General features: G+C 61.1%; 1 protein-coding gene across 3 annotated transcripts in view; it reads right to left on the bottom strand.

Moving 5' to 3' along the window:
- Nucleotides 1–4,516: 4,516 nt before the first annotated feature.
- The window catches only part of HTRA3 (HtrA serine peptidase 3), a 31,525-nt gene continuing 11,603 nt past the window's right edge, over nt 4,517–24,438 (bottom strand). The window contains exons 3-9 of one of the 3 annotated variants that reach the window (XM_027072496.2): nt 21,670–21,892; nt 18,988–19,182; nt 18,321–18,353; nt 16,952–17,066; nt 7,275–7,323; nt 6,732–6,827; nt 4,517–5,135 (exon numbers count right to left, since the gene is read on the bottom strand). In XM_027072496.2, coding sequence (XP_026928297.2) covers nt 4,970–5,135; nt 6,732–6,827; nt 7,275–7,323; nt 16,952–17,066; nt 18,321–18,353; nt 18,988–19,182; nt 21,670–21,892 — 877 coding nt within the window. In that variant the 3' untranslated portion in view covers nt 4,517–4,969. Of the gene's footprint in view, nt 5,136–6,731; nt 6,828–7,274; nt 7,324–13,889; nt 14,045–14,150; nt 14,362–16,951; nt 17,067–18,320; nt 18,354–18,987; nt 19,183–21,669; nt 21,893–24,438 lie in introns of those variants that run through there. The other 2 variants (XM_027072650.2, XM_027072556.2) reach the window with 2 other exon arrangements.

Raw genomic sequence — 24,438 nt, 5'->3', positions numbered from 1 at the left:
GTTATCGGTAGGGCTCTGGCCAATAGCAGACTATTAGCAGTTGTGTTTTGGGGGAATCAAAAGTTGTATGTGGATTGTTTAGGGGCCCCCCCGGGGGGCTCAGTCGGTTAAGCGCCAGACTTCGACTCAGGTCACGATCTCACGGTTCGTGGGTTCCAGCCCCACGTTGGGCTCTGTGCTAACAGCTCAGAGCCTGGAGCCTGTTTCAGATTCTGTGTCTCCCTCTCTCTCTGCCCCTCCCCCACTCATGCTCTCTCTCTCTCTCTCTCTCTCTCTCTCTCAAAAATGAATAAAATTAAGAAAACTAAAAGTCGTATGTGGATTTTTGACTCAGTGGGGGGTCAGTGCCTCTAACACCCATGATGCGCGAGCATCAGATGTACATTCAAATGTTAGGCTTGGGCCCTTGTCTCTGTCACGCTTCACGACGACAATGATTCTGAAGACATGAAAACGTTGCAAGCATCTTTCAAGCATCTCAGCTCTTCAATCCCCTCCCCCGGACTCCGTTGTGAAAACAGTTACTGGAGAAAACATTTCGACCGAAATGAAAAAAAAAAAGAAACTTTCAAATGAGGAAGAAACTGAATCCAGGAAAAGGAGGCGTAGCCCTGACGTGTGCAGCGAGAAGAAATGTCCGCAAGGGCGCATGATGCCAAAAATTGTGTGATTGAGGGCTGAGCAGTTCCATGGGCACGTGTCGTGTGCACGCTCACGTAGGCCGCGTGCAAGCACGTCTGTGCCCTGTGGATGCTCACATGTGCTGTGTGCGCACGCACGTTTGTGTGCACACTCACGTGGGCCGTGTGCATGAATGTCTGTGCCACGTGCGCGCTCGTGAGTGCCGTGTGCACATTCACATGGGCCGCGTGTGCACACGTGTCTGTACTGTGCACACGCACGCATGCTGTGTGTGTGCATGCTCACACGGGCCATGCACACATGCATGTCTGTACTGTGCACGCTCACGTGGGTCATGTGCACACATGCATGAGTGTGCATGTGCACACTCACCTGGCTGTATAAGCACGCACACACACGTATCTCCATGTGTGCACAGATTCACGCGTGCTGTGTGTACATGTGAGCCGTCACATCCCGATTATGTTGACCCGGCCAGGGTCGGGAGAGCCCGGGTTTGGGGTCTGGGAGGGCTGACGGAAGTGGGCTGGGGGTGCATTTCTACAGCTGGCCAGCCCTGGTCTCTCCTCGGGAGCCGAGAGGGTAGCGGGCGGCTGCCCGGGACAGGAAGGTGCCCGTGTGGTGAGCACTGTTTGAGGACATCAGAGCCAGTGTCACTGGGCTGAAGTCAAAGTGTTGACCGGGCTGGTTACTCCCGGAGGCTCCAGGGGAGAACCCTTTCCTCCAGCTTCCAGAGGTTTCCTGTGTTCCCCAGCCCCTTCCTCACATCCCCTCCCCAGCCTCTGCTTCCGTCCTACGTCTTTCACTCTGACCCTGCGGCCTCCTCTGATAAGGACCCTGTGACCCCGGAGGCCTGTCTGGTCATCCAGGATAGCTCTCCATGTCAGGAACCTTCACTTGACCGTGGCTGCAAGGTCCCTCTGGCCGCGTGAGGTGATGTCCCAGTTCCCGGGTTCTGATGCGGACGTTCAGAGGGAATAGGGCCCGCATGGGGGTGCCCAGGCAGGGTCCAGGTGGTTGGAGCGCCTTGCACAGGGCGGGGCTGGAGGAAGCAGGGGGAGTGGAGGGAGAGAGCGCAGGGCCGGCCCCCAGAAGACCTGAAGAATGTGGACCAAGAGCAGGGCAGCCGGGGGACAGGCGTGTCTACACGGACAGGGGGCTGGGGCAGTGTCGGCAGGCAGGCCCCCCGCCCCGGCCTCCCCGGGCGCTGCTCAAGCCGGGGGAACACTGCCGGGTGCCCAGCCGCCTCCTGGCATCCGATTCATTCCACAGCCTCCTTGTCTGGTCACCTGTGGTCTGGACCCACTAATCCCCTTGGGGGTGGGGAGGGGTCCCGGAAGGAGGAAGACGCTGTGACCCTCGGGCTGTGCCCCTCTTGGAGACCCGGGCCCGAGCCCCTGAGTCAGGCAGTGGATGTTTGTCTTGCTGCGGCCGAGGCCACAGCTGTGCGCTCCAGCCCGGCCCCGGGCCCCTGGTGGCCGGCCACGCGCTCACGTGTGACCCCGAGTCCTCCTCTCTGGGCCTCCGTTCCTGTCGCTGTCCAATGGGGCGTGTGGACTCAGGGACCTGTGAGGCTCCTTCCCGTCCTGTCCTGCCTGGATTCCGGGTGTTTATGAAGGGCCCCCACGGCCACGACAGGGTGCTCCTGCCCGAGGACGCTGCCGTTGCCGGCACCCCGTGCACAGGTCCCAGGACAGATAGCGGAGGGGCGGGCCGCGAGCCCAGCCACCCGGGGTGGCGTCAGGACCCCGAGGGTTGCGCAATAGCTCCAGCGGCAGCTGGCGGGCTCTGGAAAAGTTGTTTTTCACCGGGTGCAGCTGGAGGAGTGTGAGGGAAGCCAGCTCCTCGCAGCTGGGGGCCGGGGGCAGGCTGGGCGGCTGGAGGGGGATAGAGGGCCCCAAGGCCGCAGGGCCCACCCTCGCTGCACAGCCCCCAGCACCAGGGGAGAAAGTGGCCGCCTTGGATGCAGCAGCACAGGGGTCGGGGCCCCAGCAGGGTCCGCCAGACGGGGGCAAGGGCAAGACCACGGCGCAGGCCCGGCTGACGCCTGAGCCCAGAGAGCCCCACATCCCACCTCCCGCTTCACCGGCAGACCCCCTGAGGCCGGGGGGTGGCTCTTGCCAGCCAGCAGGCTGGTGGCGGGGAGTGACGAGCTGTGAAGTGACATTTGGGGGCACTTTTGAGGCCAGACCCCGAGGCAGGAGCCTCCCACGTGGCATTGAATCCAGTGTTTACGGTGGCACAGCAGGTGCCGACCGGCCAAGCCCGGCTCCTCTCTGGGCACCACCTTGCTGCTCCCCGCATCTGCCCCCTCCCCTCCCTCCCCTCCCTCCCCTCCCAAGTCAAAGGTTTCTGGCGGTGGTGGTGGGGAAAGGGGCGATGCCGACGGTTGGGGCGCCACTGATGTCCTCGGAGGCCACGCTCAGGGGGCCAGATCCATCCCGGGGGCGAAGTCCCCCCAAGTGCCCAAGGTCCCCGACAGCAGGGGCTGCAGCCCCGCCCACGACCGCCACCACCTGTGAGGTCTCCTGCGGCCGCAAGGGACGGTTCTGGGCTCACCGTCGGCGCAGCTGCCTGCGGCCCTCTGCCCCTCGGCCGGAGGGTTTTCTCCAGCTCTGCGGACAGCAGCTCAGCCCCACACAGTGCACCGCCCCCCCCCCCCCCCCCCCCCGCCACCGCGCGGGGACCCAATCCCCCTCAGGGCAGACCCAGGGCCCCGGTGCGGCCCGGGTGTGGGGAGCGGCGCTCAGTTCACACGCTAACCGGAGCCCCAGGATGGCAAAACCGGGGTGCTGAACCAGACACGGCGCCCTCGTCAAAGCTGCTCGCGGCGATTTCTGGTCTTTCTGCCGAGCGCCCTGTGGTCTGATCCCCGCCAGCTCCTGGTGTGACTGGGTGTCCTGTGCATCCCTCTAGGTACCAAACAGAATCCCGGCCGCTGCCACGGCCATCTGAGGCCACCCTCTAGACCTGCCCCGTGGGGGGGGGGGGGGTGCCGGGTCATTGAAACACGGGCCTGTCCAGCCCCAGGCTCCCAGAGCTGGAAAGGGCTCGAGGTCCCGCGGTTGTCCAGCCGCCCTCAGGGAAGGTGGCCGGTGCTCACGTGGCTGCCCAGAGGCAGACCCTGCCCCCTGCGAGGCTGGGACCGGCGGGGTCTCCATCGCCCCGGGCTTTGCGGCCCGGAACCCAGGCCCTGCCCCCTCCCGCTCAGACCTGCTGGGCGCCCCTCCCCCTCCCCCTGGTGCTCCTACTTGCTACCCTGGGTGAGCTCCTGCTTCTCGGTCTCTTCCCGCCTCACCCCGCCATCGCTGGCGTCACGACCGGAGGCAGGAACAGCTGTGGCTGGGGCCGGGGGTCGGGGGAAGGGCTGCCCTCGGCGCCCCTGCCGGCCAAGGACCATGTGCTTGTAAACTTTAATTTCCATACAGTAGAGAAACACACAGTACAAGCAACATGGGGAATCCATTGTACAGCAAAGGCCACCGATGCACCTCAGAACACACGCGCGCCCCTCCCCCCCCACGCCCCGCCACCTGCCGCTTCACACAGAACGGCACAGGGGAGGAGGGACCAGCTCGGTCCTTGGAACCCCAACCCCCGTCAAGGGGCTTCCTCTGCCCGCCGTCCCAAGGCCACCTCCAGGAGGACAAGCGGCCTTCCAGAGGGTGTCAGGTGCTCTCTGCCCCTGGCCAGTCTCTCTCCTGCCGCAGGGCTTGGCCGGGAAGCCAGGGCGCCTCTGCTCGGCACCTGCTGTGGGCCGGGTCCCCACGCTTGACTCCCCGAGTCAGACACGGCCGCCCCCCAGGGCCTCCAGGCTGGCGGGGTCACAGCCCTGGTCATTCAGGGCGGTGGGCACTGTGGTGTTCAGTGGGGGATGGGCTCGGGGACCGACCAGAGCAGGTGAGTCGGAGGGGACGTAGGTGTAGGAGTAGGTCAGACGTTTGGACCCAGGTATGGACAGGTGTCGAGGCAGGGGTGTAGGACAGAAGGTGGGGGCTGCAGGGAACTCCAGAGGAGCGTTCTAGATATCCCGGGCACTTGGAGGGTGGCCCTCAGGAGCATCTGTACGCGGGGGACATCCGGCTGCCCCCGTGGCATTGTGATGAGGGAGCCGACCCCCCGAAGGCTGAGAGGCAGGTCCCTGGCCACGCCCTGCCCGCGGCGCTGCCCCTGGACAGCCAGGAGGAGGCCTCTGGCTCTGCTGAGGACCGTCCGTGGTCCTTCGTCCCGACCCCGTGGGAGGCAGCGGCTCCGGACGGGACCTCTCGGCTGGCACCTGTCCTGGGCCGCAGGCTCTGGCACTCGGCGACGTGGGGAGAGCTCCCCCTCACAGGACCACCTCGGGCGCGATGCTGAACAGGAGGTCATCATTCCCCCGACGCACCTCCAGCAGCAGAGGGGACTCCGTCAGGACGGCCTCCTGCAGCTCGCTCGAGTCCGCCAGCGGGCGCCCGTTGACCTTGACGATGATGTCGCCATCTTGGATGCCCCCCCTGCCGACGGAGAGACACCCGGTCACCGCACATCCCTGCGAGGCCAGGACCCCGCTCGGGGGACGATCTGGTTGAACATCAGCGGTGGAAGAAAAACCACTTCCGCAGGTGAAAACAGCACCCTGACTGCAGGGTTCCTACCCCAGTGGAAAACCAACGTCCTACGAGGGCCAGGGCTGTGTCAGCCTGCTTCTTCTACACGTTAGGAGGGCTGGGTCCAAGTGTAGGCTGCCGCCTTCCTAGCTGGGCTGCCTCAGGCCAGGCACTCGGCCCCTTTGAGCCTCAGCTTCTACACCTGCAGCCCTATGTGGGGACACGCTTTGCAAATTGCGAGGTCCAGGCCGCGGTGAGGGTTGACTAAGGAGGTGCGTATGGAACGCTGATTCACGCCTCGGCCATCGGCAGCCACCGTGGTCCCTGGTCCCACCACTCTGGCCCTGAGGGCGGCCGCCTGCTGAAACCCTGAATAAGGGGCCTGAGCCGGGTGCTGATTCTTTGCCTTCACGGATCTGCATTCTAACAACTTGTCCTGCAGGCCGGCTGCAGACCGAGCGCGTGTGCTGGGGGCCCGTGTCCTCCCGCACAAGCCACACGGCACATGCAAGAGGAAGGGGGTCCTTGTGGGGTGAAGGGGCCCCGCAGGGCTGGAGGCCCGCCTGCCTGGTTCCTCTCCACTCCACCGCCTGCCCTCGAGTCCCACGGCCCTTGAGCTCGACCTCCAGCTGTGTGAATTACCGTTTAGACCACTGACGAATGCAGCCCACCCTCCAACAGCGGAGACCTGGGGCAAAGGAGGGAAGGGGCTCGTCAGAGCCCCTCTGGGCCTGGATCGGCCCACAAGGGTGCCGGGCCCGTGCCGCACCGGCTGCCTCAGCTCATGGTGTTGGGAACGGTCAGTCTTTCCCAGCACTCGGTGGTCTCAAAGGAAACGGGGCTTTATCTCATCTGAGCTTGACCAAGTCTCCTCAGGGGACAAAGAGTGGGCTGAATCGTGTCCATCTTGCAGACAAGGAAGGAGGCCCAGGCTGGTGGGAGTCAGGCCGGCATGGGGCTTGAGCTCTGGGGGGTCTCTACTGCTCTGTCTCCCCAGACCCAAAGGAAAGGACATACTGGGGGCGCCTAGGGGGCTCAGTCGGTTGAGGGTCCGACTTCAGCTTAGGTCATGATCTCACGGGTCGTGGGTTCAAGCCCCACGTCGGGCTCTGTGCTGACAGCTCAGAGCCTGGAGCCCGCTTCGGATTCTGTCTCCCTCTCTGCCCCTCCCCTGCTTCCACTCTGTATCTCTCTCTCTCTCTCTCAAAAATAAATCAATGTAAAATGACAATAAAAATAAAAATAAAAGGAAAGGATATTCTGAACCAAGGACGGTGACTGCCAATGCCCCAAGGAGAACTTCATCCTTCCAGCCTGCCCCTGGCTTAGATGACAAGCCGGAATCCCACCTGCCACATCCAGGCCATATCACGTGCCAGGGGGCTCAAGTTCGTACAAGGTCACCGAGGCGAGCCCACCCTCGGCCTCATGCCCACCCTACCCCACCCACCAGGATGTCTGCTGGCCCCATCCAGCCTTCCTGCTTCCTGTAGGGCAGTCTACCTCTGAGAAGGTGAGTTTGGAACGACCTCCTGCACGTAGATCCCACTGCTGACCGATGGGAAGTCTGGGTCGCTGGCTTTGAGTTCTTCCAGCAAACTGAAAAGGCAGTTCTGTGGTTAAGGCACGTCTGCCCCCATCCTCACGTGGGGGCGGCTACAACCCCCAAACCCCTGGAGCCCCCCAGAAGCTGGGAGAGGCAAAGAAGGACTCTCCCCGCAGAGCCTTCGGTGGGAGCGCGTCCCTGCTGATGCCCTGATTTGGGACTACGGGCCTCCAGAAGTGTGAGAGAAGGAAGTTTGTGGTGATTTGCTACGGTAACCACAGAGGCTTCCTGGAGGAGGCAGCACCTGAAGGGAGCCTGAGGGAGCTGAGGAAACCTATGGGACAAAGGGGGAAATGGCACTGCAGGCAGAGGGACTGGCCTGAGCCCAGGCCTGGGAGTGCGAGTGCGTCTGGCCCACGGGAACACCTGCAGGCAGCCAGGCGTGGCTGGACAGGGTCTGGGAGGAGAGAGGGGCAGCGGAGTCATCCTTAGACACTCACCTCGGGGTGATGGTCCGCATCCGTATGCCGATGAAACGCTTCTTCCAGTCTGGGAACAAATCACGACAAGACTCCGTTAGAGCCTCTGTGAAAACCTCTGCCTTCCCTGAGGGGCCATGTGGGGACTAAATTTCCCCCAGGAGCCAAAAAAGCAGCAGGAGTCATTTGTGTAGTCACAGGCCTAGAGCTGCTTCTCTCCTCTAGGCTGCTCTTGAAGGGCGAGGAGATGTCCTGCCTCGTCTGGTGGCTTCATGCCCACCCCCGCCCTTAGGACCCACGCACCCATATCAGTTCCCACATCTGCTGTGTCGTGAGACCTACACCCAAACCCTGGTGGGCACTGGGGCTCTCCTCTCCAGCCTTATCTCCTAGATTTCCCAGCCTTGCCTGCTCAGATCTGAACTTGTCACCTTCTCCTGCCTTCCCCATAAATGGTAATATTAGCCGATAATGCCCAGTGAGCACTAGCCACATGCCAGGCCCTCTGTTTAGAGCATCATACACACAACTTCCCCCTGGCTGCTCCAGCCTGTGACTTAGAAGGTTCCCTAGACCCAGAAATAACATTTACCTTTCTTGAACCATAAAATATGTCTCAGTACATTTTAAAATGTCCTATCATAAAAACATGCTCTCTGACCACAGCAGAATTAAAGAAGTCTCCAAGAACTTAGAAACGAAATAACATACTTCTGAACAACCCGTTTTCAAAGAAGAAGTCAAACAGGAAACTAGAAAGGATTTTAAACTAAATAAAAATGGCAAAACGACATATCAAAACTGGTGAGATGCAGGTAAAGCAGTATGTGGAGGGCAATGAATAGCACCAAAGTTCCCATATCAAAAAAGAAAAGGGTTTCACATCAATGACCTCAGCTTTCACCTTAAGAGCTAGAAAAAGAAGATCAGATGAAACCCAATGTAAGCAGAAGAAAGGAAATACCGAAGATTGGAAATCCGTGAAGTAGAAAACAGAAATATAATAGAGAAGATAAAATTTTAAGCTTTCAGCCACACTGATCAACCAAAATATGAAAAAAAGGACAAAGGAAAAGAGAAGATAACTATCCTCACCAGGACCACGAGAGGTGACATCATCACGGATTCTACAGGCATTAAAAGGGTCGTAAGACATAACAATGAATAACTTGATGCCAATACATTTGATGACGCAGACAAAATGCACACGTTTAAGTTTCCAAACTGTCAAATCTCACTCATGAAGCAGCAGACAACCACGTAACCTCACCTCTATTGTGAAAAACTGAATTTGTAGTTAAAAATCTTCCCACAAAGAAAACTTCAGGCCCAGGTGGTCCCACAGGAAAATTCTACTAAATGTTTAGGAAGGAAAGAGCACGGACTCTGCACAAACTCTTGTAGAACACTGAAAATGAACAAATACTTCTGGGATATCGTGATTTATAATGAGAAATATGTATTTTGATGTTCGTTTGTGGTTCCCAGCACACACCCCCTAACACTTTTGTAATCCCTGTGATAAAGGCTCCGGGGACATCTTTTGCTGTCAGATCCTGAAATGGTGACAGTGACAAATGTGAGATGGGTTTGTTCTGTTACCTACACCACAAGCCCCTTGCAACCACTCCTGAGTATATGTTAGTGAGTGATTTTGAGAAGCCCCTAAGGAAGGGGCTGGTTGCTAGGGAAACCCACCCACGTGGCCAAGGGTCAAACTTTCAGCCCCGACTCCCAACCTGCCTCTGGGGAGAGGTGAGGGGCTGGAGGACGACATAATCACCTTGGCAGGGATGTAACCAATCATGCCAACACCACGAAGCCCGAGAGGGTGGGTGGGACAGCTTCCCAGTTGGTGATTCCTCGGAAGTACTCTGTGCCTCCCCCCAGACCTGCCCTGTGCGTCTCTTCCATTGTTCCTGAGTTACTCCCCTTTATACATAAAATGGCCATCTAGCAAGTAACTGTTTTCCTGAGCTCTGTGAGCCACTCTAGCAAATGATCCAACCCGAGGAGGGGCCATGAGAACCCCCAGTCTATAGCCGGTGGGTCAGAAGCACAGGTGATAGCCTGCACTTTTGATTGGTATCTGACTTGGGGGGCAGTCTTGTATGACCTTGATTGTGGGGTCTGACACTATCTCTAGGCAGACAGTGTCAGGCTCGGGGGAGAACAATAGGACAGCTAGCTGGCTTTGGGAAGCCCCTCGCATTTGGTCCCCAGAGTGTCAGAAGTGACGCAGTGTCGTGGCAGAGAACTGAGGACAGATAAGAGGCACGGGAGGGGAGTTTTTCCTAAGCAACTTCCCAACTATCATCCCGATACTAAAACCAGAAAACTAGACCCACACCCCTCTGGAAGACGGCTGCAAAAACCCTGTAGACATTTTCAGCGAACCAAATCCAACAATATGGAAAAAAGGATAATACCTCAAGAGCAAGGGGGCTTTATCCCAGGGATACAAGGATGGTTCAACCCTCAAAACTCAGCCAACACAATTTGCCACATTAACAGACTCAAAACGAAGACCGCCGTCTCCAAAGGTCTAGAAAAAGTGTCTGACAAAATCTTCTAGCATCTGTGGCTTCTAAAACCCACGAATGGAAGGGAACTTTTTCCACCTGGGGCGGGACACCTGCGAGAGACCTTGAATGAGCATTCTGCTTACTGGTAGAAGACTAGGAACGTCTCTCCAAGGTCAGGAACAATGCAAGGACATCCTCTCTCACCACTTTTATTCAGTGTCTTATGCAGGCTCTGGCCAGACAAGAACAAAAGGCATCCGGACTGACAGAAAGAGGCAAAAACTGCCTCTATCCACAGACTGCAGAATAATCTGCGTAGAAAATCAGATGAGGACACCTGGGTGGCTCAGTCGGTTAAGCATCTGACTTCCGCTCAGCCCATGATCTCACAGTTCGTAAGTTCTGGGGGAGGAATTGACAAGCTGATTCTAAAATCCATACGGAGGGGCGCCTGGGTGGCTCAGACGGTTAAGCATCCGATTCTTGGTTTCAGCTCAGGTCAGGGTCTCACGGTTTTGTGAGTTCGAATCCCGTACCTGGTTCTGTGCTGACAGCGTGGAGCCTGCTTGGGATTCCCTCTCTCTTCTCTCTCTGCCCCTCCCCTGCTCATGCTGCTCTCTGTCTCTCTCAAAATAAATAAACTTAAAAAAATAAATAAAATCCACAAGAAAATGCAAAGGATCCAGAAAAACCAGACCGACTTCGGAGGCGGGACAGATTGGGAGGGTTGACGTTGCCTGACCTGAGGACACTGCAGAGCTGCGGAAATCTGGACGGACAGACAGACAAGTGGGGCAAGACAGGCTCATTTTTTTTGTTGTGTTTTGACAAAGGAGCAGTTTAGGGGAGAAAAATACACAGCGTCGGAACAACAGACTATCCAAAACAAAAACAAACAAAAAAGAACGTTGATTCATACTTTGCGCTATTAAAAAAATTAATTCAAAATACACCATCGTCCTGAGTCTAAGACCTCAAAAAGTAAACTTCTAGGGGCGCCTGGAGGGCTCTGTCAGTTAGGCATCTGACTTCAGCTCAGGTCAGGATCTCACGGTTCCTGGGTTCGAGCCCCGCATCGGGCTCTGTGCTGACAGCTCAGAGCCTGGAGCCCGCTTCCGAGTCTGTGTCTCCCTCCCTGCCCCTCCCCCACTCACCCTCTGTCTCTCTCTCTCTGTCTATTGAAAATGAATGAACGTTAAAAAAATTTAAAATAAATAAAAAACAAAGTAAACTGCTAGAGGAAAAGGTAGGAGAAAATATTCCTGGCCTTTGGTTAGCAAAGATTTCCTAAATACAACACCACATGCACGATCCATTTAAAAAACTTTGTTAAATGAGACGTCATAAAAATTCACAAAACTTCTCTTGGAAGACACCGTTTAGGGAACGAAAAGTGAGGCCACGGGAGGAAACATTTGCAGCTCGTCTCTCTGACAAAGGCTCCTATCCACAATGCTCTCAAAACCTGCTAAGGACACAGACAGCCCCATCTTTTTAAGTGGGCAAAATATCTAAACAGATTTTTCTGCACAGAAGATCGATGGACGGGACCAGGTGGCTCCGGGTGAGCGGAGGTCAGAGCGGTGGGGCGGGGGGGGGGGGGGGGCAGGGGGGCTGGGCCCACGGGTCTGCAGTCCGGGCGGCTTGGGTGTTCACCCCCAGCAGGTGCAGCCCGGGAGGGCTTTGGAGCAGAGACGGCCGTGGTCTGCCCTAAGTTTTGAAAGCGCCCCTCAGCCGGGAAGGTGTGTGGGGGTGAGGACAGCGGTACATCCCAGGCTGGGGTGCCGGAGAGGGAGGAAAGGGCCAGGCTGTAAATCTGGGAGTCACCCCCCAGATGGCACTTCAACCCTTAAGGCTGGGCGGGGTCCTCAGAGGAAAGGACAAGGGCCCCGCACAGAGGCCTGGGCCCCGCATCCCACTCCCGACGTGGGCGCCGGCCCCCGGTCAGCATTGCTCAGAACCCCAAGGTCATGCTTCAAAACAGGAAGGAGCCCGAGCCTCCTGTGCTTGTGCGTGAGCGGCCCCCTGGCTGGGCAGAGGTGCAGCCCTGTCCCCTGCCAGGCAGCCGCCATGGCGTCTGAGTCCTTGGTCACAACCCCGCTTGGCACCCGGCCCGGAGCCAGCGGGCCCAGCCCCATGCGGCTTCTCCAGAAACACGGGCGGTGGGGTGGGGGGCGGTGCGGGGTGGCCTGACTGGGTCCCTTTGTCTCCTCCTTCGCCGGGACGTCACCTAAATGCGAGGGTCCCGCGTGGCGCTGGGGACACGGAGGTGGGCTGGAGGTCCTGGCTCTGTGTCTCGCTAAATACCTCGTGCAGCCACTTTGGACCCAGGCGAGGCGACAGTCAGTGCAGGAAACGAAACCACGGCGGGGGGGGGGGAGGGAGGACTTCGGGTCCCGAATGCTCCCCGTGGGGAGACAGGCAGCTCCCCACACCGCCGGCGTGCTCGTGTCGCCGGAGGACGCACTGAAAGCGGTCGCTGCGGGGCACGTGAACGTCACCTCAGCATGAAAACCAGCCAAGCCACAGAGAAGCGCGGGCTGGGGCTTCGCGGGCACCAGGGCTGATCCCTGAGGTGCCCCCTGAACCCGCGTCCCGGCCAACGCCCCTCTGCCCCAGCTCCAAGTTCAAGCCTCGCCGGGGACCCCACCTCTCCTCCCCTGCAGCTGCCGCACCCCAGCCAGGCCGCCAGGAAGGCAGCGGGGCCCCTCGTGGTTCCCCGCGGTGGACGCCCCCTGCCCGGCACCCGCGGCTGCCTGCCAGCCCGTGCCCCTCTCTGCACCCCTCTCCCGGCCCTCTGCCGGCCTCCCTACTCTGACGTCACCGCGTAGACTGGCGCTCCCGTGCCCCTCCCCTCCCCACCCCCCCCCCACGCCCCAGCTAGAACAGAACCCCCCAGGGGCCACGGCTCCGTGAACATTCGCCGTCGTCGCCTCTGCTCCGAGACCCACCCTGCAGCCCAGAAAGCGGACTGACGGTCCCAGCCACGGAGCTGGGAGAGCGCCCAGCTCAGGTTCCAGGGACACTAAAGCCTGCGGCACCTTGAAGAAGCGACGATGGGTTCCAGGGCGCAGGCCCTGCCCGCCACCCCCTGCTCCTGCCTCCTGCCGCCTCCCCGTCTATTGCACGCGGTGCCCAGTGCCTCCCTGCACCTCTCCCCGGGCGCACGGGACACAGAGACCCCTGGGGCCGGAGGTGAGCGACGTTTCCACTCCCCAGGCTGGACTGAGCACTGAGGATACATCTTCCACAGTTCACGGGCGGGGTGGGGGTGGGGAACCCTCCAGCCAAGCAGCCCGGGGGTGCGCGCAAGTCCCAAGGCTGGCTGAACCCCCAAACCCTCGTGAGCCCCGAAGCTGAGACAGGACCAAGAAGGGCTCCTTGACATCTCCCGAATTTAACTTAAGGATGGTCTGTTTTAAAGAACTTTGGATTATACTCTGGTTTCTCTTCAGATCGTATAAATCTTTCGCCTTTTAAAGAACTTTAGATTAACTGGGCTTACATATTTTGAAAGTTTTATTAAGAAAAAAAAAAAGCAAGAGTGAACACGTCAAGCTCAAAGGTTTTAAATTATAGATTCAGTCACCCCGCTAAGAATTACTGGGCTCTTTGATTGGTCCACAGGTCCTAGGGGAGGTGACAGCTCTGGGGGCAGGGGATGACTGTTTCCCAGGGTGTCCGGGGGACGGTCACAACAAAGGAATGAACCCTGGTGGCCCCCGGCGGGCTCTGGCCCGAGAGCGGAGAGGAACAGGGCAAGAAGCGAGGAGACACGACCATCCAGTTTCCCGGAACAGTCATCTGACGACTCAACCTGCACCACATGCAGACCCACCGATTTCCAGGAGGCGGCCAAGGCCAAAGGCACCGTTGGGGCAGAGGGCAGTGACACCAGGGACACTCAGCTACTAGGGAAAGGACCAAGGCTGTGACAGCTCAAAGGTGAAGCCCTGGGCTAAGTCCTGAGCTCCCGAGCAGCCAAGGAGTAAAGGGCTCCAAAGGGTTAGATGGCCCCCTGTCTAAGAGAAGAGGCTGTCAGCCTCTCTAGGGAAGGCCGGCTCGGCCCTGGCTCCAGGCCGTCTTCACACAAGGGCCCCCGATGAACCAAACGGTGTTCTCGCTCGAGAGTAGTTCTTCAGGTGACCAGCCCTCACGGCACCGGTCGCGGCTGCACTGGGTTCCGAGTGCTTGGCTGGTGGGACCGTTGGGGACGGGGCAAGCACGAAGAGGCCCCCTGCTCTCAGCGAACTGCTGGTGAGGGGGCTGGGAGGAGACAGGGGAGCAGTCTGAAGGTGGGAGTGGGGGGGGGGAGGCCTGGGCGGCGAGCAGGTGGGCGCGGGAGACAAAACGGCTGGAGGGAGGCGCTCACTTGGGCTAAAATGAAAGGCAGGCGCGTCGAGGCCGCCAGGAAAGCTCCTGAGATCAGGAGACATGACCCTGCTTTGGAAAACAGCCGTGGCCACCAACTGTAAGAAGGCGCTTGGCAGGCCCTCACTGGGGAGTCACCTGTGCCTGGCCAAGGCCCGCACCGGGTGGATGCCCCTGGCTGTCCAGAAGCGGGCAGGGGAGGCTGGACATCCCTGTGTGGATGGGGATGGAGAGAAGGGGCTGAGAGAACATGACTTCCAAGGATCAGGGGCTTGGGCACCACCACTTTGGGGTTGAGGCTACCCTCCCGGGCAGTCGACCCGACCAGCAGACTGAGAGGGGCAGTGTGCGGGGGTGGGCGGGTGGGAGGAAGGAAAGGAGGGAGGGAGAGATGAGGGGAGGGAGGAAGGAAAGGAGGGAGGAAGGGAGGGAGGAAGGGAGGAAGGAAAGGAGGGAGGGAGGGAGGGAGGAAGGAAAGGAGGGAGGAAGGGAGGGAGGAAGGAAAGGAGGGAGGGAGGGAGAAAGGAAGGAAGAGAGGAAGGAAAGAAGGAAAGAAGGGAGGGAGGAAGGAAGGAAGGAAGGAAGAGAGGAAGGGAGGGAGAGAGGAAGGAAGGGAGAGAGGAAGGAAGGAAGGAAGGAAGGAAGGAAGGAAGGAAGGAAAGAAGGGAGGGAGGAAGGAAGGAAGGAAGAGAGGAAGGAAGGGAGAGAGGAAGGAAGGGAGAGAGGAAGGAAGGAAGGAAGGAAGGAAAGAAGGGAGGGAGGAAGGAAGGAAGGAAGGAAGGAAGAGAGGAAGGGAGGGAGAGAGGAAGGAAGGGAGAGAGGAAGGAAGGAAGGAAGGAAGGAAGGAAGGAAGGAAGGAAAGAAGGGAGGGAGGAAGGAAGGAAGGAAGAGAGGAAGGAAGGGAGAGAGGAAGGAAGGAAGGAAGGAAGGAAGGAAGGAAGAGAGGAAGGGAGGGAGAGAGGAAGGAAGGGAGAGAGGAAGGAAGGAAGGAAGGAGGGAAAGAAGGGAGGGAGGGAGGGAGGAAGGAAGGAAGGAAGGAAGGAAGAGAGGAAGGGAGGGAGAGAGGAAGGAAGGGAGAGAGGAAGGAAGGAAGGAAGGAAGAAAGGAGGGAAAGAAGGAAAGAAGGGAGGGAGGAAGGAAGGAAGGAAGAGAGGAAGGAAGGGAGAGAGGAAGGAAGGGAGAGAGGAAGGAAGGGAGAGAGGAAGGAAGGAAGGAAGGAAGGAAGGAAGGAAGGAAGGAAAGAAGGAAAGAAGGGAGGGAGGAAGGAAGGAAGGAAGAGAGGAAGGAAGGGAGAGAGGAAGGAAGGGAGAGAGGAAGGAAGGAAGGAAGGAAGGAAGGAAGGAAGGAAGGGAGGAAAGAAAGGAGGGAGGGAGGAAGGGAAGAAGGAAAAGAGGGAGGGAGGGAGGAAGGGGAGGGAGGGAGGAAGGAAAGGAGGGAGGGAGAAAGAAAGGAAAACAGGAAGAAAGGAAGAGAGGAAGGAAGGGAGAGAGGGAGAGAGGAAGGAAGGAAGGAAGAGAGGAAGGGAGGGAGAGAGGAAGGAAGGGAGAGAGGAAGGAAGGAAGGAAGGAGGGAAAGAAGGGAGGGAGGGAGGGAGGAAGGAAGGAAGGAAGGAAGGAAGAGAGGAAGGGAGGGAGAGAGGAAGGAAGGGAGAGAGGAAGGAAGGAAGGAAGGAAGGAAGGAGGGAAAGAAGGAAAGAAGGGAGGGAGGAAGGAAGGAAGGAAGAGAGGAAGGAAGGGAGAGAGGAAGGAAGGGAGAGAGGAAGGAAGGGAGAGAGGAAGGAAGGAAGGAAGGAAGGAAGGAAGGAAGGAAAGAAGGAAAGAAGGGAGGGAGGAAGGAAGGAAGGAAGAGAGGAAGGAAGGGAGAGAGGAAGGAAGGGAGAGAGGAAGGAAGGAAGGAAGGAAGGAAGGAAGGAAGGAAGGGAGGAAAGAAAGGAGGGAGGGAGGAAGGGAAGAAGGAAAAGAGGGAGGGAGGGAGGAAGGGGAGGGAGGGAGGAAGGAAAGGAGGGAGGGAGAAAGAAAGGAAAACAGGAAGAAAGGAAGAGAGGAAGGAAGGGAGAGAGGGAGAGAGGAAGGAAGGAAGGAAGGAAGGAAGGAAGGAAGGAAGGAAGGAAAGAAGGAAGGAAGGGAGAGAGGAAGGAAGGAAGGAAGGAAGGAAGGAAGGAAGGAAAGAAGGAAAGAAGGGAGGGAGGAAGGAAGGAAGGAAGAGAGGAAGGAAGGGAGAGAGGAAGGAAGGGAGAGAGGAAGGAAGGAAGGAAGGAAGGAAGGAAGGAAGGAAGGAAGGGAGGAAAGAAAGGAGGGAGGGAGGAAGGGAAGAAGGAAAAGAGGGAGGGAGGGAGGAAGGGGAGGGAGGGAGGAAGGAAAGGAGGGAGGGAGAAAGAAAGGAAAACAGGAAGAAAGGAAGAGAGGAAGGAAGGGAGAGAGGGAGAGAGGAAGGAAGGAAGGAAGGAAGGAAGGAAGGAAGGAAGGAAGGAAAGAAGGAAGGAAGGAAGAGAGGAAGGAAAGAAGGAAGGAAGGAAGAGAGGAAGAGAGGGAGGGAGGGAGGACAGACAGACGAGTCTGCAGCCGCCCAGAGAAGTGGAGCCTGGGGAGCCCAGGTCGCTGGAGGCGGGTGGCGGGTGGCGGGTGGGGGACGCAGCCAGAAGGGGACAGTCTCGCGTGGTGGGGGTTGCACGTGGACAAGAAGCACGAGGCGGGGGGGACAGAGAAGGAGGCTGTGGCTGAGCGGGCGGGGGCCCCAGGGTGCCGGGGGACAGCTCGGAAGGCCGGCGTCCCTGCCCCGGCAGCCCCCGGGGTGGCACCGTACCTTTGGCGTGCCTGTCCTGGAACTCCGTGAGGAAGCGTGTGATGCGGTCCGAGGGGATGGCGAAGGAGATGCCGGCCGCAACCTTGAGCGTGTTGATGCCGATGACCTCTCCGTCCTGTGCGGGGGGCCGTCCGAGGGGGCGGTCACCTGGGCAGCCCGAGCCCCGTGGCCGCCGCCCGGTTCCCGTGGCCGACCGGCCGTCACCGCCCCCGAGGGGCTCCCGGAAGCTGTCCGGGAAAGGCGCTCCGGGGTTCGCCTCCGGGCCAGGGACCCCCCACCTCTCCCTCCAAGCCGGACCCCTCCTCTCCCTCGCCAGAGAGTGTCCGTAGGGGAGCTCGCGGTCCGCCCCGCGAGGAGGACACCCCAGCAGCATCCCGGGAGCCCAGACGGGGGGTGATGAGGCGTATGCGCCCCTCTCTGCCTTCCTTCCAGAAGCGCGACTGGGGGCGTGAGGTCGGGGCGGCTCCGGCATCACCCGCCCCCTCTGCGCCCTGGGAGCTGGCCTCCCCCGCCGCCCCCACCCTGCACCCCTCGAGGCTGCAGCCGGGGCCCCGGACACACCTCGCTCTTGACACCCTCCCGGGAAGGCACTCCTCTCCATACCCAGCACGCACCCCTGCGCCGGCTTTTCTGGCCTCCAGCCTGAAGCCCACCCGCACGACTTTCTCGGACACCAGTGCTGCGGCCTTCGTCCCGCTGAGCGTCCGACCTCTCCTGCTCGTGCTGTGCTGCTCCCCGGACCATCTTTCCCCTGCACGTCCCTCTCAACCCCAGACCCTCGGTCTCCACAGTGCAAGTTAGATGCTCCCTCCTCCAGGAAGCCCTCCCTGCCTGCATCCCTGCAGAGCCCCCTCACTGCTCCTCACGTCACACTTGCCCACAGGAGCTCCCCAGGGCGGGAGGGCATCCAACAATTCTCAGGGCCCAGAGCCGAACTGATTTCTGAACTGAACTTTGGGTTGATTCTGGAAATCTCCCCTGGCATGGGAATGAGCCTGACTCTGGGGCCCAGGGCAGACCTGGGGCAGGGGTGACCCAACAGGGCTGGGACGGAACGAGGACACCCCCACACCCTCGCACGTAAACGCCAGGATGGGAGGCCCAGAGCCGTGACCGGCCGTGACCCGTGTCTCCCCTGCCCCAGGTCCTTGATGGGCATGTGGTCCCTGCCTGGCTGCTGTTCTGGGTCACCCTTACTCAGCAACCCTGGGGGCTTGGGGGGGGCAGGGCAACAGGCACTTGGGGTCATGCCCTCCCCCGGGGCCCCCAGCCCAGCCACCGGGTGCGAAGATTCAAGGTGCATCTTCGAAGTTCCATCCCCGCCTCGGGGCCGTGCTGCCATGTGAGTGGAGGACTTGGGGACACTCACCAGGTTCACCAGGGGTCCCCCGGAGTTCCCGTACTGCAAGGGAGGAAACGAGACGTTAGCTGAGCCCTGAGCCCCTCGCGGGTTCCTGAAGCTCTGTCTCCTGAGCCCTCCCTGTTAACCAGCACAGAAGACGGGTACTCGGATTTTACCCCCAACAGCATCGAAAGGCCTCACTCCTGCCCCCATTTCACAGGTGAGAAAGCTGAGGCCCCGGAGGCCACGTGGACGCCGTCTGGCCTGGGCCAGAGCCCTCTGCACCCGCCACACGCCTCCAGATTCGCCTCACGGGGTACAGTTCTTCCCCACCCGCCTCGAGGGGTCTCTACAAAGACTAACATTTCCAGAAGAGCCCGAACCACGGCAAACCAGAGAGGTGGGTGTGGGGCGCCTGGGCAGAGCGCGCCGTGAGCCCCCCGATTCGGTGGCAACACTGAGGACGAGAAAAGCGAGGCTGACAGGGTGAGTGGTTCGGGCGCTGCTACGCCTCTGCGTCCCCCAAGGGCTGGCTCGGGTCAGGAACGAAGCCGCCGACTCCCAGGGCGGGCCTGGTGCCCGCGTGCAGAAGTCACAGGGAGTCCAGGCTCCGCTCAGCGTAAAGAAGCACCTTTCTAGCACGCGGGCCGGGCGACGGGGAGCGAGCCCCGCCGGAGGCCCCGCGAGGACTCACGTTGATGATGGCGTCTGTCTGGATGTAGTCCATGTCGGAGTCCCGGAGGCCCAGCTCCTTGCCGTCCCGCTGGGCCGTGCTGACGATGCCCGTGGTCACCGTGTTCTGCAGGGCAAACGGACTGCCGATGGCCACCACAAACTCGCCGGGCCGCAGGTCTGCCGAGTGGCCCAGCAGCAGGGCCGGGAGCTTCTTCTGCAGGGGGGACACGGGGAGGGAGGCTCAGCTGTCTGCCCTGGGTGAGACTGGAGCCAGATCAAGGCCGGGACGGTCCCAGGAGGGCCGGAGCGGCTGGAGACACCCATCGGGGGTGAAGGGCAAGGCAAGCTGCCAACTCAGATGGAGGCCGGGCTGGCCTCCAGCTGACCCGTAGCAGGAGGGACACGGGCTGGAGTCCTTGGAACAGAGCCTCAGCCACACCAGTGACCACGGGGGTCCCCAGGTGGGCTGCAGGGGTCACACACAGGGAGGAGGCCCACGGGGTCCGGCTGGGCACAGCCTCTGAGGTCATTGAGCTCAGTGGCTCGGTGGCCAAAGGTCCCTCTGAAAGTCTGACAGGGGCTACGAATGCCGTCAAAAATGCATCACACACAGACTGATGCCTAGGACTGCAGGGGCTCTGGAGCCCTAGTTTTGGAATCCTTGATCCAGCTCAACCAGATCTCCCGATGTAGACACACAGGGAAACTGAGGCCCAGAGCGGCGAGGTGACTCAGCCAAGCTCTGCCATCACCCCCTGCCCACGGAGACGCCTGCCCACTCCAGTTTCACGTGGAGCAGGCCCGTCTGTCTGTCTGAGTCCACGGCTGGGCCAGCAGCTCTGAGGGCCAGCCGTGTTGGGGTCGCCTCCGTGTTCCGGAAGCTGCAGGAGACACGTTCAGAGGGGGTGCTCTTGAGCGGGCTTAAGGTGCCCGCGTGCGCACAGTGGCGAACGTGGAATCCACGGCGGCCGAGGCCCCGTCGCCAGCACCTCCGTGAATCTGGGGGTTTGGTGTCGCACCCCTTACGTCCGAGGCCACCACTGGGGAGGGGCACTGCTTCTGGGGGCTCCCGGGGGACGGCAGTCACTTGCAGACAGAAAGCTTTATGAGAAGGTGCCGGCGACCATCCTGTCCCGATCGCGGGGGGCCTCCCTCTAGCTCTGGACAAGGACCCCACACCTCGGACCCTCTGAGCACCCGGTTGTGTGTGATCACTCCCCTCTCCTCCCTGGCAGTGGCCTCCTCTTTCTGCTCCAGCCACCATGGCACTTAAGGTCTTCTGTCCCAGGGCAGCTCCCAGTACAAACGGGGGGACCTGTGAACGGGGGTGAGGCGAGCCGGCAGGGCTCCACTCGGCCCTTCCTCACCTGCCTGCGTGGCTGCGGGGCCGCAGCCCCCCCAAGGCTGGGGGGGCCACCACGCGCGGGACCCAGGGGCTGAGACAGCTCCCGCTGAGAGGTCGTGCAGTCCTTACTAAAGTCCACCCGCCCCTGGGGCCATGGACGGCTGCTGCGTGTGCCCCTCGGGATTGTGCCGCAGCGCCTGGAACAGGAGAGACCCGGCGACCGCCAGACCCGCGGTCCAGTCTGGCTCTGCGTCACCCTGTGGGGGTCCTCGGCAGGGGCTGCACCCTGTGGCCCTCGGGCCAAATGCAGCCTGCTGCCTGTTTCTGTTTTGTAAATAAAGTTTTATGGGGACACGGCCACGGGCTCGTGTGGCCTGTGGTGGCTGCGTCGTTGAGAGGCGTCCCCAGAGGGCCCGGACCCCACAAAGCCTCGAAGTGCTTACTGTCTGGAGCTTCACCGAAGACGTTTGCCAGCCTCTGTCTTTGAGCACACCCCGTGCCCCACCCCAGCCTCAGTTTCCCCATCTTTAGAACGGAGGTGGTGTCCCCGGGCTCGGTAACTGCCGTGGGGAAGGGTCCCCGTTGGGATAAGCCTCTCTTCCTCCCTGGATCGGGCAAGAAGGAGCCTCCTCACAAAAGATTCATTATCACCAAAACCACACACTTTCATTCAGAAAGAGCGGAAGCCGGATTCCAAGTCAGCCAAGCCAGACTCACCAGCGCAGACAGCCGCCCGGTCACCGGCCTCACGGCAGGGGCAGGCTGCCCTCACCGAGAGTCACGACCACAACACTGGACGTGCCCTGCCCCGGCTTAGCCTGACCTTGGGCAGTGACTTAACCTCTCTGACCTCAGTGTCCCCTCGGAAGCAGCAGGACACCGACGCCCCTTCTGTCAAGGGCGGTGGGGCGCAGGCACAGTGCCAGCCCCTGGCGGTGACGCGGGACGGCTGTGGCCCCGCTGTGGGCCCCGCCTGGCCAGCTGGGGGGACGGGATGTGGAGGGACCGGGGCGTATGTCCCGGAGCTCCGGGCCAGCGTCCCGTCAGCCCCACGGGGGAAGCTGCCTGTCCTGGAGTAAGCCGGGAGGGACGCAGGCAGCGTCCCTGGGCCTTGGAGGACGCCCCTTCGCGAATGACTTGGGGGCACATCGCTGGCTGGCGGGCGGCAGCCCGGCTCTGCTCGCACACGGCAGCTCAGGAAGCAGGGGCGGGGGGTCTGGAGACCCCCGTTCTAGGCTGGCCCGCCCCGTGGCTGGGCCTCGGTTCCTCCGAGCGTCCCACAGGGAGGTCGGGCCGAGGCGACTCCGAGCGCTGGGGCCTGGGAAGGTGCCCCTGCCCCGCCCGCCGCCCACTCACCTTGGGGTGGATCTGGATGGTGGCGATGTCCGACTTCTTGTCGATGTCTTTGATGGTGGCCTCGTACGTGTCTCCGTTCTGCAGCTGCACCTTGAGTTGTTGCCGGCCCGAGACGGCATTGGAGGTGGACACCACGTGGGCGTTGGTGACGATCAGGCCGGCCTCCGACATGATGAAGCCCGAGCCGCTGGACAGGGGCACATTGCGGCCAAACAAGGGGTGTCTGCGGGGAGCGAGTGCGGGCGGGGGGGGGTCAGGGCAGGCGGGGGCCTGCTGGAGGGGAGCGGAGCCCCGTGTGGGGTAAGAGAATGCGGTTCGGGGGCCCCCCACCCCCACCCCGGCCTCAGGCCCAGCCCTGCCACCTTCGGCTGCGGCCTTGGCCTGCTCACTTAACGCCGGGCCCTCTTCACGGCCTCAAGGGGGGGCGGTGACCTCTGACTTGCAGTCTGCCGGGAAGGGACACGAGGCCCACGCCTGGCAGGCCTGTTAGGACAGGCGGGCACAGAGCTGGAGCCAGACAGGCCGGCACTCTAATCTCAGGGCCGTCCCGCTCATTACCTGCCTGGCCGTGGGCAGGCCTCAGTCTCCCCAGCTAGGAAATGGGGTATCTACCCTGCTGGGTGTGACGCCTGTTGTCCAAAGCGCCTGGGGGCAGGAAGCCACTCAACAAACAGGGCTGGGGGACAGCGCAGCAGGTGCTGGGGTCCCCAGGGGGGTACTTCTCCGCGGAGGGGCAGATCGGACCGTGCAGGGAAGGGGCAGTGCTGGGGCGGTCGCGTTCCCACCCCGCCCGGTCCCTCCCCTGCCCCGCACCTGCCCGGAAGCCCCAGACGGCGTGACAGGCAGCGCTGGGGGCAGGCTCTGCTCCAAGATGACACCATGTGTCATCCTTCCGGGGACTCAGGGGGCGGAGGGGACAGCGGACGGTGCAGGGCGGGGTGTGTGCTCAGACACAAGCAGATGCCGGGCCCGGCCTCTGTCTCCGTGAACAGGAGCAAACGGTCAGAGGTCAGAGTTCCCTGATGTGTGACCACGCCCAGCCGCCCGCAGGGCCAAGAGGGAACCACGGCCGCGGCTCAGGACCCTCTCTGGGGCGGGTCGCCTCTGGGACCCCCGAGGGGCCTGGACGGGGCAGGAGAGAAGGAACTCGAGGGTGGGGGCTTTCTCAGGGAAGTGAGGGTTGCACAAGACCCACCTCGGCGGGCAGGACCGGTGACCAGAGCCAAGGCCACCGGGCACCCCGAGCCAGACTCCCTGAGTGATTTAATGCTCACGACCACCCTACACGGTAGGAGGCCTTCAGTTTGCGGGTGGGGAAACTGAGGCCCAGGACTTGAACTACTTCTCTGGGTCAGGCAGGCAAAGGGCAGAGCAGGGGTTTGAAGCAGGCAGCCTGGGCACTCGGCCCCAGGGGGACCACGGGATCTGACCACTCACACGGGCCGTTGCCCCCGCCCCCCAGCTCCGTGTGGCCCTGGGCGAGGGCTGCACCTGGCCACACCCCTGCACCCACGGCTAGGGTCTGGCACTTGTCTGCTGGAGGGGCCCGAGGCGGGCCCGAGGCAGCCCCGGGGCCTCCCCGCCCAGGCCGGGGTCACAGCCAAGGCTCCCAAGCTTGATGAGCATCTCATCTGTGTCTGGGATCTTGCCCGCTCGGTCTCGTCCACCCACCCACCCACCCACCCACGTGGACATCGGCCTCGGAGGCTGATGTGGCAATGGCATTGCCACCTGGCCAGACTGGGCTACAGTCAGCAATTGGCTGGCTCGAAGCCTGGTGCCCGGAGCCTTCTGGAAATACACGGTCCTCGTCTGAGCCACTGGCAAGGCCAGGGACATACCACTTAGTGTGTCCAGTTATAATTTCCTCAATGATATGTCTCAGGGTCTGGAGGTTGCAGAAAGGGCAGTAAGGGGTCAGCTCTGGGGTCTGAGAGACCTGGGGTGAAACCCCGACTTGGCACTCAGCCGTTCTGTGAGCTCAGAGACGTTTCCAGGCCTCTGCTCCACACCCAGAAAATGGGAACATCAAAGCTTAGCTTCTGGGGCTCAGTCCTGAGGGACAGCAGTCTGTCAGGGTACAGTCTCAGTCAGCACTGGGGGGCGGGCCCCCCGGGCCTGACTCTTGGGGTGACTCCTGTGAGTGCCCGGCTGTCTCCACTAAGAGGTGGGCATTCATCAGGGCTGCTTAGACAGATGCAGGCAAAGCAGCTGAGGGGGCTCGGAGCACACGGCAGGTGTCCAGGGATACTGCTTTTCCGACAGTGAGCTCATGCCCTTGGTGGCTTGCCGTGTGGAGCACCATCAGGGGTGAGCACTGTCCTCACCCTCCAGAGATGGGGGGCAGTGACGTCCAGGAGCGAGGTCTCCCCCCAGGCAAGCTCCACGCCCAGGGAGCAGGGAGCCCCGTGCTGGGGCCAGGAATCGGGGTGTGGGGGATTCTGCCCACCCCCAGGGACCGGGGGCCACCCGGTCCTCTGCGCCTCGGTGTTGGCATAATGGCACCGGCCGGCCTCCACCCCTCGGGACAGTGTGCTGGGGAACGGGGCTCTGGCCCTGCATGCCTCATCTGGGCTGTCTGGAGGCCCCCTCCCGCACAGGGGCCACGAGGTTAAGACAAGGAAGAGGAACCCTGAACGTGAGACGTCGCACTGTCAGCGTCTTCTCTCTGGGGAGTACAGGATGCCCCGGGTGACCTCAGGACTGCCCTGAGCGATCAGCCGTTGGGGCCCCAGAGCTTCCCAGAAGCAGCTCTGACAGTCTCAGGGC

The sequence above is a fragment of the Acinonyx jubatus genome, chromosome B1 (genome assembly GCF_027475565.1).
Source record: "Acinonyx jubatus isolate Ajub_Pintada_27869175 chromosome B1, VMU_Ajub_asm_v1.0, whole genome shotgun sequence".
NCBI lineage: Eukaryota > Metazoa > Chordata > Mammalia > Carnivora > Felidae > Acinonyx > Acinonyx jubatus.
Note: the sequence above shows the minus strand (reverse complement) of the source record. Positions and strands in the feature narration are given on the sequence as shown.